Source organism: Hirundo rustica, chromosome Z (assembly GCF_015227805.2).
Source record: "Hirundo rustica isolate bHirRus1 chromosome Z, bHirRus1.pri.v3, whole genome shotgun sequence".
NCBI classification, from domain to species: domain Eukaryota; kingdom Metazoa; phylum Chordata; class Aves; order Passeriformes; family Hirundinidae; genus Hirundo; species Hirundo rustica.
The window spans coordinates 74393497-74407142 of record NC_053488.1 but is presented as its reverse complement, the minus strand read 5'-3'; the positions used below and the strand labels follow the sequence as shown (position 1 = coordinate 74407142).

General features: G+C 44.5%; 1 protein-coding gene across 7 annotated transcripts in view; it reads left to right on the top strand.

The window, feature by feature from the left end:
• Nucleotides 1-263: 263 nt before the first annotated feature.
• The window catches only part of PSD3 (pleckstrin and Sec7 domain containing 3), a 120656-nt gene continuing 107273 nt past the window's right edge, over nt 264-13646 (top strand). For 6 of the 7 annotated variants that reach the window (XR_009208638.1, XR_009208639.1, XM_040089253.2 and 3 more), the window contains exons 1-2: nt 264-319; nt 12003-12111. Coding sequence is in view for 5 of the 7 variants with exons in the window: in XM_040089253.2 (XP_039945187.2) it covers nt 299-319; nt 12003-12111 (130 nt within the window). In the remaining 2 variants the exon portion in view is untranslated. The remainder of the gene's footprint in view (nt 320-12002; nt 12112-13646) is intronic. The other variant, XM_058424225.1, reaches the window with a different exon arrangement.

Sequence of the window (13646 nt, the reverse complement as noted above, 5' to 3'; positions counted from 1 at the left end):
TTCAAGGAGCACGTGGTGCACTCTGCCACCCTCCCCTTCGTCGGGCCGACCCCCGCCCCCGCCTCCCTTGCCCTCCCCCGCCGGGCCGCCGCCCCGCCCCGCCGGGCCCGGCCCGGCCCCGCCGCCCGGCCCGCGCCGCTCCGCGCCCACCGCGCTGGGGCCGCCGCGCTGCCCGGCTCCGCTGCGGGCCGGGGGCACCACGGCGCGGCCCGGCACGACACAGCCCGGCTCGGCGCGGCCGGGCTCGGCGCGGCCCGGCGGGAGGGCGGCTGCGATCCGCCGCGGCCGGCGATGGGAGATGGAGGGAGCCGGCGGTGCGGTAAGGGGCGGCGTGTGCCGGTGCGGGGGTTGCGCTCAGCCGGAGGCACTTTTTCCCGTTTACTTTGGCATTTTTTCTTTTTCCTTAAACCACCCCCCCCTTTCTTTTTTATTCTTTCTGCTTTCTTTCTGTTACCCTTTCCTCTTTCCTTTTATTGTTTTCCTTTTCCCCCCTCTTAATTTTTTTTTTTTTTTTCCTCTAATCCTTTCCACAGTTCCCCTGAGGGAAAAAGCTCGAAGCCCACTTCTGTGCTCGTAACTGCTAGATCCCGAGAGACACCAGCTGCAGCGGGGAAGTGGCACTCAGGGCTGGGACCCCGAGCCTGCACATCGTGCAGTTAATTTTGCTTGTGTCTCCAAGAAACTTGTCTGTGTAACACATCAGCACTGTTGTTGCACTGACAAGCTCTCTTAATCTGGCCAAATTCTTGAATAAAGACGTTGTCAGAAAAGTCAGCGTTTGGCTGAGTAGTAACATGGCACTTTCAGGGCAAGAATGGGGTTGAGATGATTCCACCAGAAGTGTAAAACTGTAGAATATTAAACGACGCAAGCATGCTCATGTGCAGTTGAGGTGCTGTCTTCGTCCTTGCTCCCGGGAACTGGAGCTACACTTCTCAATGGGAACACAAGCACACAGTTGTAATGAGTTTGAACTTCACACAAACCCACTGAAGTTGCTAACTCCCGTATAGGTATTTCCATGCTGTAAACATCAATTACCTGTCTCCCACAGGGCTCAGTTAGTTTACTGTCATGCAAAGCCACATGTATGTGTTATTGAAGTGATTTGGGTGTGTAGTAGGCAACTGCAAGTACTGTTTTGTAGGTTCAGTCACACTTTAATTCTGTCTCTGCATAGGACCATTAATGCAGAAAGCCAAATGCAGTATTTGTTATGGAACTGGAGGTTGCACACCCAGTGTTTGAAGCAATTGTAATAGACCACTGAGAGTCATCCAAGCCTTTCTGGTTTAGCTAGTAGAGAGAAGCCCCTTTCTACTCCAAATACTTTTTCATCAGTCATATCCTTAGTTGATGTTTTTCAGCGCATGAAATGCTCTCAGTGATTCTGTCCTAGCTCTGTTAATTTACACAGACAGTGTTGGTTTTGGGGCATGCTTTTGGTGGGAGAGAGGTGAGGTTAACCATGTAGGAGACCCTGTGCAAATGGTCCCATTCAGTTAGAGCCTTGGTTCATTGTGGAGTGTAAAAACATCCTCTGTGGTAGTGGGGATGATAAAAAAAAGTCCAAGAAACTTACATGCTGCTGTTTTCAAAACCTGAAATAAGTTCTGGAAAAAAAACCCTAGGACTTCTTAATCCACACAGAAAATTGTTGCACAACTGACCTGTGTGAAAGTGGTTCTCTTCTGCTATTTGTGCTTAAGTGGATTGTTTGATTTACTATCTCAAGTTTTCAATTTGATCTCTGTGCCACCAAGTGAGAAGGAAAAGAGCAGTGAGGATCTTAATGAACGTGCTAGCAGCTTTTTTTTTTTTTTTTTTCAGCAAATCCTTCTTTACTGTTGTCAAGGTACATAGCTGAAGCACATGGATGTTGTTCAGAGTATTTCCCCGCCCTGCCTCCACACCAACACAGTCCTTTCTATTCTTGTCCATCATGCCAGGGAAGTCTGGCAGTTGATTTTGCAGCTTTGATATAAGAGATGGTTTGGGGTTTGATCCCTGTGGTCTGAAGAGGTACAGGCTCTCTGTGGGAGTGCCGTGGAGCATGTCTGCAGGCGCTTGTCTCCATGTGTGTGTTCTGAGACAAGTGCTGGAAGATTGAGCATTTAGGCAGCGCAAGTTGTACATCACACAAGGCCGCCAGTGCTAAGTAAGGATGCTTGGGCCATGGCTGATAAACTGTCTTTGATCTAAACAGATCAGCTCTGCCTTGCAAGTTCTGAGGATCCCCAGGGTGCAGCAGCTATTAGAGTTGTTTGAGCTCAGCCAGCAAAGATGGGAGAATGTTCCTGGGCTCACCAGGGACATATGCCACCCACCATACTTGAAGGGACGTTTCCTTGCAAATGGTCCCTGATGGAGAGCTGGCTTCTGGTGGAGCAGGGATTTCTCGATCTGCCTGTCCCACTCAGACCTGCTCTGTGACCTAGGTGGTTCATTGCATCCTGGTGGGTTGTAAAATTGTGTGTGGCTCCTTCCCTCTGGAAGTTTGGCTGAGAATGGGGATGTGTGCTAGGGAGTTTCACTGGACAGGTGCTGTACAGCAAAGTGGGTCTGTGGATAAACAAATTTAGGTCTTGTGCAATTTGTGTCCTAAACTTCTGAATATCTTTCTGAATGGATTGATGCCCTCCAAACCCTATGATCACAGAGACTATTTCCAGACCTTATTTTCCTGTTTGTAGTGATGTGAAATTGAGGAGTCTGGAGGTGTGTGTGTTAGAAATAATTTTCTTCTGTTCGATGAAAAAGCTGTTTGAGACCAGCTCAAAGTATCTGCCTGACACTTTGATTCTGGATGCAAGTGTTCCATTCCTCTCAGGAATGGCACTGTTTGAAGTATAATTCTGCAGTATATTTCCGAATACTTTCTCTGAGTGCAGCTCCTCCTTGCTCTGAGATGTTTCTTGCTGTTTTGCCAGCTTCTGTTTGAGACCACAGACTCCTGTGATGCTAATGTATCCAAACATTTATTCTCTGCATTAAAGAGATGAGCAAGGCAGGTTGTGGATGGTGTTTAAAAGCAGGGTGGGGTGAGAGCTAGCCCTCTGGGTTCCAGCTTGGTTGCTACAGGGTTGAATCAGGAGTCAGAGCAGCTCGGTTATTATCTAGCCCTTGAAGCTTGAATGGCTCCTGAATTGACTGTACTTCCTGGATACTGTAAGTAAAAATACCTGTTTGGGCACTGGATCAGGCTGTTGTCAGGGATCAAGCTGTCCATCAGAGTGTGAGCACTGCATTTCTACCTCCAATGAATACCTCAGCCACCAGTGATGGCTGTGGGAAGTACGTGGCGTTTGCTGTGGCTTCCTTTGCAAACTGTATGAAAAGATTTTCAGTGTTGCAACTGCTGGGCTAAGCCAAAGGAAACCTGGCTTCTGAGGATGGCCTGCAAGGGCAGAAACACAGTGGTCATTACCACGCTTGCCAAGAACATCACGTCACAGCCACAGCAACTTTTTGCTGCCTGGTGAGAGGACTGTCTTGCGCAGGACCAGGGGTTGGACTTGATGATCATGATGGTTCCGTTCCAACTCAGTGTATTTTATGATTCTGTGACTGAAAAGAGGCCCTTGTCTTGAAACTGTGGTGCAGTAGTTTGGGAGTAGTTTTAAGAAAACAACCTAAATGGCACAGATTACATAATACAAGCCTCCCTTTTTGCAGAAGCAATGAATGGGGCTTGCTTTCTCTTCTTGGCATGAAACAGTACAGTGGAAGAGGTGGTTTAAAGTATACTCATTATTTTTTTACAACAGTTTTCAGATGGGAAGCGTCATTTGAGTAATAATGGCATCTCCCAGGCTGAAGGAATGCCAAGTGTGATGGCAAGATGCACTTAGGCCTGGGACATGTCTGTATGTCAGTGCTAACAGAAGAATGCTTGCCAGGGAAGCCCTGTTCTCAAGAGGAAACAAATTCTAGTACCAGCAAGTTCTGGTTGTTGTCAGCTGTCTTGTCTGTGGACTTGCTGTGACTTAATGAGGAAGAAAGAAGAGGTATTAACTTCCTCACCAGTGGGACACAAGCGCCAGCTGGCCTGTGTTGTGCTGCTTGTGGGGGACATCTCTGATGTCTTCTGCCTTCCTGCCACAGCTGAAACTGCCTGTTGGCCCCTGACTACTTGTGGGGCCAGAGCTGCCTGACAGTGCTGCAGTCCTTAAGGTGCACTTTCTTAGCAAGAAACAGTCTTAAAATGTTTTGAGTCCCCCAGTGCCTGCCAACAGGAGAATTTTGTTGATGTGTTTTCTTGCTTCTGTCTCAGTTGTGCCAGAGATAAGATGGCTCAGATCAAACTTCAGTCAAATTTCTGTTCCAAAAAACTTCTGTTAAATCTAGGTAAGGCTGAGAAAAAACTGCTGAGGTGAAAGCTGCAAAATTAAATTAAATGTGTGATACGAAATAATCACGCAGAATCAGTACGCTGTGTCTAAGTCTGTGGGAGATACAAATTTAGTACTCTGCTGCTGTGTTGTAATTCTAGAGTTTGTGCTTGCCACAGAGAATTCAGGTTTTTTCACTTTTGCAGATGTAAATTCTTCCAGTGTAGAGTGGTCTTATGGTTGGGTGTGGAGTGTTTTTTGTTTCTTGGTTTGTTTTTTCGGAGGGGGTGGGGGGGGCATAACCATTCTCTGAAATGGAATATTTTAATCACTTGGGGACACTATCTTAAGCTGTGTTTATAATATTGATTTGAAAAATGAAGATGAGCTGCCCAATACCCTGTCCTTCCATAAAAGCAGAGTATATTTAGCTGGACGTAAAGAATGTACAGCACGTGGCAAAGGATGCGGTCTGTAAATTTTCAAGGGACAGCAGATGTTGGCTAGGGTCTTGGAAAGAATTTAGTTGCTTAAAGATACAGAGCTCACTTCTAGTAGGCTCATAAGACATTTAGGTATATTCAAATTTTAGCTTCCATGGAGTAGAAGTCCATGTGGAGCAGACCTGTAGCCTGTTTAAACGTTGTTCTGCCATCTGAGATGCCTAAAGACGACGGGAGCACACTACCTGCTAAAGAGAAACAGTCTGTCAGTTTGCTAAATATACTGGAACAGATTGAACAAAACCAGTAGATGCAATATGTCTACTACATGCATCACTGAGTTCTCTGGATAAAATATATTGTCTTTGCACAGTTTTTCTTAAATCATACCCCCCCACCCCAATGCTTTTTGACGTAACTCGGGAAAAATACTTGCACTGTGGCTTTATAAAAGTTTTGGGTGTTTTTCATTATCTCTATGTGTGATGTCTAAGAACGCAGTCATTCAGACAGTGAGCTAAAGCCTTTTTCTCAGAGGGCTTCTTTTCATTGTTGTACATACCTTGGAAATAATGCATAGATAGCCAAAGGTCCATACAGCATGCATCAAAAATCACTGACTTGGCAAATACAAAATGCCGAGTGACCTTTAATGGTAAAGTGTAATCATACAGACTTTGAATTAATTTGCTGTCCACAACCATGCAGTTACAGCTCAGACAGTGTCTTTGCATAATAAAAAACATTTAATTCTGTATAACAGCTGACTACTTTCTAACAACTTCAACCAAACAACAAAGCAAACATTTCTTTCAGGGGAGAAAAACTCAAGTGCAGGTCTAAAACAAGGCAACCAGACTGGAAACAAATTTTACCTGCTTGATAGTGCTGCTAAGGCATTAATTTGAGTTTTTTTGTCCCTGTTCCCAGGGGTTTTTTTCTAAGCAGCAAGTCTTTTGCTTCATTTCTGAACTGAGCCTCTCTTTAGACACTGAACTTCTGTGAAGTCTGCCTTTGTGAAGGGAGAGCACTGCAGCTTTGATAGCATCTGCACCCTTTCAGTTTTGCTCTCTCCGGCCTGACTGCTTCCTGTGAGGCTGCTAATAGTAAACAACTCCTGTAGTGCTGGGAATAATGGCATAGGAAGCCTGCAGTGCCCTAGTGCCTTTCAGTGATCCCTGGGATAAGCTGTGGACTGTGTTGTGGTGAGGACTCAAGAGGAACTGGCTGGATGGTTCCAAGCCTGAGGTCTATCCAGTCCACAGCCATGCTGAAGCCTGGTCAGCAGGTAATAGTGACTCACTGCACTGGTTTGGATTCAAGGCTGCTTTAGCCCAGGAGCGTGTAGGTGGTCATGGAGGTCAGCAGATGCCCAGGAAGCATTCAGCTTAGAGGTTCATGAGAAGGATGAGATTTCTGTATTGTTGGGGATTTGTATTCCTTGAGCTTGTTCACCCTCCTCATCAGGTATATCAGTATTTTGGTTTCTGTGACATTGCTTTGCAAGGAAGTTGGTGGTTTTGATTACAAACTGTAGAGGAACCATGTCCTCTTTGGTGTGGTGCTGACGCCCAATACCTTCTTTTGTTGTCTTCTGGCTGTTGCATTAAAAAAAAAGGTGCTGAATTACTGATTGTTTTTTGCTTTTTTCAGACCCCATATCACTCGAAGCACCTCCGCCACATCTCTCAATTGCTTCACAGCTGAGAAGTCTTACATGTGCCTCTCTAAAATCCCGAGTTCTCTGCTGGAAAGCAGCTACAGGCAGTAGCACTCACACAAGCCCATTCTTTCCTCTCCACCTTCTGGCTTTCTATACATCTTCCTGCAATTCCTGATAGTTAAGAATTAGTTTAAAACCCAGGCTGAGATTTCTTCTCTTTCAAAACCTCGGCTAGCATAAAGTTTTAGCAGCTCAAGCAGAGATTAAGCCATGCAAAGCTCCTGTTCTTTTGAATTTTAACCTATTTTACTAATGCTTTAATTCAAGAATTGCAAATGTGTAATAGTGGGGAGGTGTGAGAAAAAACACAAGTATGGTGTATGAGGTCAAATGGCATTAAACGCTACAACCCTTGCTAGTGGTCTTACTGTGAGCACCCACACTCTTCCTGTGGTGCTGGTGCACTAGGTTTCACTAGTTAGCTAGTTAGCAAGTTAATTTTAATGCTAGCTTTCTGCATTTAATCCTTTTACCTAGGAAACTGAATTAAAAAAAGCTCAACAGGCATAGTCTTTTCAGAGCAATTGGTATGACCTGTCAAAAGCAGTGAAGCTTGTAAGCTTTTGGCCATGCAGGGATGATGTGACAGCAGAGGCAGAGCTCTCAATGCAGGATTCTGTAAAGACTTGTCCATGACATTGCAACTTGCTGGAGAAGGTTTTAAAATCTGTGGGAACCTTCTGTCCATCATTCCTGCTGAGAGCATATGCTTACTGTATCAGGGTATTTGATAGGTTGCTGACAGGCAATTGAATTTTTTGCTGCTAGAGGTGTTCGTGAAGCAATGAGAATGGAACAAGCACAGCCTGGGATTAGAAATGGCCCAGGTGTGGCTGTGAAGTTCTCCACAGGAGACTGTAATTTACAGGCATTCTTCAAGGCTTTTTTCTGCTTTCTCGCAATATTGCAGTGTCTCCCCAGTAGCCTCAACGAAACCTCCAGAAAGCACTGCCAGTGCAGGGATTGTTGCCTGCTGTCAGGGAGCTGACATCCAGTGGTGGTATGGCTGCAGGGGAAGGCAGGGAGCTCTGGGAAACAGAGCTGTGCACATTTGAGATCATGTGAAAGCCATGAGACTTCCTCATGGTATGGCTTAGTTGCGGACACGTGCCTGAGGACGCTTGCACCTCTCTGTCCCAGCCACCTGTTCTTCATGAATGGTCCTTAGGTCCCTTCCTTCTGATGTTTCCCGTTAGCATGAGTAGTCTTTTGCTGTCCAAAATTTTGGCTGACTCTTGCTCTCTGAAGACTCATGCTTCAACACCCATCCTGTTCTGCTTTTTCTCAAGCACTCTTTCCCAGGTCTCTTGCAAGGAGTGAGTCTGTCTTAGCTCGTCTCAGGAAGTCTCAAAAATTCCAGACTGGAATTTGCCATTTAATTATCTGCTCCTTTGAATACTTCCTCCTTATTAGACATTTTCAAAGAAAATGTATGACCTTAAGTGTGAATGCTTCAGGAGGCCTAGGTTCACACTGGTTCTTTGTGCTTGGACTGACCTGTTCCTTATCATCAGCTGTAGCCAATGTTTTCCCCTTCCACTGAGACAGAGCCTAGCTGTCCTGTCAGCTCAACTGAAAATGGTGATGAGGCAGCAAGAGTTTGATATTCTTCAATTAAAGCTCTCTGACATGTAGGTATGCGTCTGGGTTTTAGACAAGTTAGGAGGTAATGTTCACTCCAAGACAATATGGAAAAAGAAAAAGGCCCCAAGACAAAACCAGTTTGTCCCAAAAAAAGGTCCCAACCAGAACCTTAGTGAAAGTCAAAATAGGATGCTTTGGTGCTTTTCTTCTGTGGAGATAGGAGAAGTATTTTCTTCAGCTTTTTATGACTCACTCCAGCTATCTAAAAACCACTGGGATTCTTGGAGGGCTGTTTGACAGGGGCTTATGAGTTGAAATTAAATTCATACAGAGAGAGAAACTATGCTTCAGAAAAGGCAGCACCTGGCTCTCATCAGGAGCTAAAGACACCTCTCAAGGGTGACTTGTGGGAACAGTTTCTCCTTGCAGATACTGACCTGCTGCTCCATTTGCACATCTAGGCAGCAGAGCAGAGGCAGTATGTGTGCTTCGTGCTGGGCTGACTTATCTGTCCTTGGCAGCTCCTGCTGGAGTAGCAGGAATCCTGTGGTCTTAGCATCCTGCTGCTGTTCAGTTCAGTGCTGAGACACTGATTCAGCAGCTTCATTCCTGTGCTGGCCTGAAACCACTACAACCACCAGGGCTTATCCTAAAGAATCTCTCTGCTCTCTAAGTATGAAACAGAAGGCCAGCAAGGTAGGACCTCTGTTGACCCATGCCAGTGCCTTGTGTGAGGTCAATAGAAACTGGTCCAGTGTGTTGGCAGGAGGTCTGAGGGGTGAGGACTGCCACGTGCAAACTAATGCAGCCTCATAAATGTTATCTAAAATTCACTGAGAGGCAAATGTGGCCTTCCTAACTCCTGACCAAGAGTTACGACCTAGAGAAGTAGGCTTGATCAAACATGTTCATACGGGCAGAAAGCACTGCAAGAATGATGCACAAATGGGTAGGAACTTGCTGCCTCTCTGCCCAGAGCATCACTGGAGTGAAAAATAACATGTATATGGCTTATGAGAAATGTATGTGCAGCTGGGCTGATTTAAGGGTATTGGTGCTCTAGGTGTCACCCTCTCCAGCAATGACAAAGATGAGATGCATCAAAAGCGGTGGTTAAAGCCCTCTGAGGGAAGCAATTATGGAATGAGCTGACCTGGATGCAGATTTCTTTGCCCTTGAACTGTGAGAGAAGGCTTAAGCAGGAGTTTTATATCCCTTTCAATCTTGCTCGTATTTAATCTTTGCTAATGCAGCTTGAAAGCACCATGAATGTTTGTCCAGCCTATTTCTGGGCTCCTGGTTTCAGGGCATCTTGACTTCTGCAAGGCTTGGCTGAGTGGTAGATTGAAAGAAGGAAAGGAGAGCACATTTTGTCTCTTGATTTGGACATTGGTAAAGTAATAGTCTTAAAAACTAGCTCTGACCTCAAAGCATCCTCATTCTTTCCTGCTCATGTATTCTTTTTCAATATTTCTTGTTTGGATGAAATATGGTAAACTTACCCTTAAGCCTGGATCTGGACTTTCTTTATACATGCTTTTAGTACTCTGACAACCTAAATAGATGTTAAATACAGCTGTTCCCATACATAAGCCAGTATCTGTAATTCTCATCAGCAGTGCTGAGCACTTCTGAAAATCAAGTTACCCCTTTCAAATGCAAAGACTACGATCTTGCAGCCTCTGTTTAGGTACCTAACTCTGATAACTGATGCCCTATACACTGAAACCCCATTAATTTGACAATTTACTTGTGCCTGTTACTGGATGGTGCAGAGGGTGCTGTGAGCTGGAGTCTTCTTCTTTGCTTTACGATAAGGTACAATAAGGCAAATAGAGATCCTTGGAACATGTGCTTGCTGGCAGGGATGCTCAGTGCAGCAGATGTCTGTGAAATCTCAAAGAGTAAAGCTGAGGGATGGAGAAGCTGTGTCCCAGAGGGGTATAGGTCAGAAATTCCTTACCACTCAGGATCTGGACTGTTCTGTTGATTTTATTTTCCATTTCATCTATCTGTCACTGGAATTTGGCACCAGCTAGCTGTTAGCCATCCCATCCCTTCACATCCATCTGAGTAGGCTGAATTTTTGTCTGGCTCTGTAAGCTATTCCTGTCTAAGCTATTGCAGACAAAGGGCTTTCTTTCTCCTGTGTGCTCTGGCTCCAGCTATTCCTTTTCTAGCCCTTCCTACCTCCCTGCCAGTGAATGAATGTAGCCTGTAAAGGCAGGGCAGATATGGAGATTTCTTCCAAGCTCATTTTGTTGTGCTTATGATAGTCACCTTTGTGCTAGAAAGTCCATTATCTGTTCCATCACATCTTTACCAAAGGATTGGATAGGCTGGTAGCACGTGCATCAACCTACTGGAAGCCCTAGTGCGGAGTAGTTGGACTAGCGGATGGTAAATAAATTAGTCCAAGACCCCTGTGTAAGATCTGCCATCAACTTAGGGCAGAGTGGTGTTGGACTAAATCTTGCAGAACTGGCACAGTGCAGAAAGGTAGGAGAAGAAATGGGTGTAAAAGGCCAGGAGAACCTGGAGCAAAACCATTCTAGGGCATGGGGTAAGATAGCTATTCATCAATATGCTCTTGTAAGAAAGTGTAATTGTTGGATAGATAGACTAGGAGGAATATATGAATTTGTGATTCCAGCCATCTCTGATTAAAGAGCCATGACTTTGTGTCCCTGTGAATTATGTGTCCCTTGTACTTTGAACTTCTGTTTGTATCTGACACTTATCCTGAGGTATTTGATAGAAATGCATAAAAGTTATTGTTGTCCTGGGGGGCAGAATGTTCCATTTAACTTTGTTTTTTAAAGTGTTTTTGTAAGCTAATGCTTTCACCATTGTAAACCATGGTATAGCTTGCTATGCCACAACAATTGACTGCCTCCTGTGAATATAAAGTTCACTGAAGAATTTATAGAGTTAGTGATTTATTTTATCTGTCACTTCAAACAGAAGAATTACGGGCTCTGTCTTGCCCAGGTGGGAAGAAACTTAGTGCTGACTCTAGATAGTTTTTGTACTACAGTTTATTGCTAGTGTGTGCTTTATCTTAGAGATTTGTTTTGTCCCTACCTGTTCAGAAAAATATTTTGATCTTAGCCCTTTAGCCTTTCTCTCTTCTGAGAAACCGGACCTTTACTCTGTTGAAGTGTTTCTTATAAGAAGGGAGCAGTGGGAAGGTGCTGGTGACACCAGGCCTGGGTAGAACGGGTTGCTCAATCCGTCTGTCCATCCACCCCTTCAGGTGTTCCCCTGCTCAGAGGGCTCACCACCCTGTGTCCCCTCCCTGCGTCCTGGCCAGATAAACAGGTTTGACTTGTGTGGTATGGATGTAAAACCAGCTTGGGTTCTTGTCCTGGCCTGCACAGTAGTGGTCATGCATGGGCTGCCCAACAGGGACCCTTAGACAGTACTCCTACCTGCTTGCATACCTTATCCTTCTTCCCTTTTTTAGTCATCCTTGCTGTAGTCCTTGCTCCTCACTTTCTCTGCCCCATTCTCTTTTCAAAGAAACAGCCTGCCCCATTTATGGTTTTCCCATGGCTCCCAGTTTTATGACATACATACTCAAATTTGCTATTTCTGGGACTATTCCCTTGGTATTTTTAACCCTAATTGTTATTACTGAGATAGTTGGCTAGTGCTGCTGGCCTTTCAGTGGGTAAGCTCGCTAAAGAGAAGGTAAAGAGTGCTCCAACATCTTTGTTCTTTAATACTGAAATTCTTGGGTTCAATGACAGAGGTGAGCTCTTCAAAAGCACTCTGGGTTGGCCCATGTCTACTTGGATGATCTTGGTGGTGACAGAGTGAAATGAATACTTGAGAAATGCTGCCCAAAGGGATTTCATGTTTCTTCTGCTGTTTTTTTTCCACTAAAAGGTAGATAAGCTTTGTTTATTTTGACTCTAGGCAGAAGCACTTGTGTGGGATAATGACATATCGGCTCATGCCCAGAATGTTGCCAAGGCCAAATATGAATTTTTATTTGGCTTGGAAGAAGAGAAGCCTTCAGGAATGGGTAAGTGCTATTTATTACTATCGTGTGGGAAAAAAAAAAAAAAAAAAAATCTCTTAAGCTGCTCAGGAAAGTTTTGCAGAAGCTGCTCCTTTAATGACCCCATGAGGGCTCACTCACTGTGCTATGCTGCCCTTCACAAGTACCGGGCCATAGGATCCTGCTGGTTTGGCCCCAGAAAATGACAGTGGTTCCTTGTCTTATACCCTTGCCATTCTTGCTGCCTCATGTGGGCCACCATGATGTGACAGCAGGGACTCGTGCTGGAGACACATCGGTGGAGGGAGTCCCTGCACTTCTCTGCAGTGGAGTTGTTCAGCCACGAGTTCTGCAATTGCATATGCTGAAACATGGCCGTTTCTGCCTGGAGCTCCTTCCAGAAATGTGCTTTGTGGTCTTTCTACAGGCAGAGGTAGGGAAGATTTTAATTTAGGTACTTGAGGTGGTACCCAAACTGTTCTGCCTCTATAGTCAGTAATGCCAGAAGTCCAGGCGCAATATCTAATGTTACGTCTAAGGATCTGTCTGGTTCCTGTTGTCTTCTTGTAAATACAGAGCATTTCCTACCTTTTAAGAGCCCAAGCTCAGAAGAAAATAAATGTAGTTATTGTAGCTATTCCTCTTGCCTTGTCAAAATTATCAATAAGCCCTGCCCTCTTTGAAAAAGCATTTCCTCAGGCTGTTCTGTTTGTACCTTGATCCTTTCTAATTGCAAACTTTCTGGAATGTCACTTAATTAAAGAAGACTCCCTTCTTGCCAGAAAGGCCAGCACTTTGTTCAGACAAACCATGTAGGCTTTTCAACTTCAGTAAGAAAATGAAAAAAAAGTAATAATAACAACAACAACAATAATAAAAGATGATAAAAAGCGGAACTTGAATTTCTTCCTGGATTTTACAAAATTTGGTCATCCGCTCTAGGAAATCCTAATTGCAAAGTGGAAAAAAAATTCCATATTTCCAAAAAGAGAAAAAAAAAATTAAAAACACCCAAACCAAAAGGACCTCATTTAGGAATTTAAAAAACTCTTCCAAATTGCCACAAAATGTGTATCAATTTATTACATGAATCATGATGACCTAATTTCTTGCCTGGAAAGACACAGTGTGAGAGCACTGTCAGCAGGCATTGGTACAAATCCAGAGATTGGTATTAAATAAAGTATGCTGTGTCTAATAAATCCAAGTGAATCTATTGTTATTACCAGCTAAAAGAATCATCAAATATGACAAGTATTCCAAGCTAAGTACTGAGCTCTAAAATAAAGGGTGGCAAAGAGTAAGCCAGATATGTTCCTAATTCTCTGTATTTTTCCTGTGCTGCTTCTTGCCTTGTTTCTGGATCTCCTCCTGTTCCTTTATTAATGAGAAACTACCGTTAGGGGCTAACAATTAGCAAAATGGGTGTGATTTCAAGGGACCCTCACAGGAGGGTCTGTGAATATTTAACAGTGGTTAACATACAACGTTTGTGACTTTTACCCAAAAACTGGGTGACATGTGCCTACCCAGACTGGCCTCAAGCTATCACAGACAAA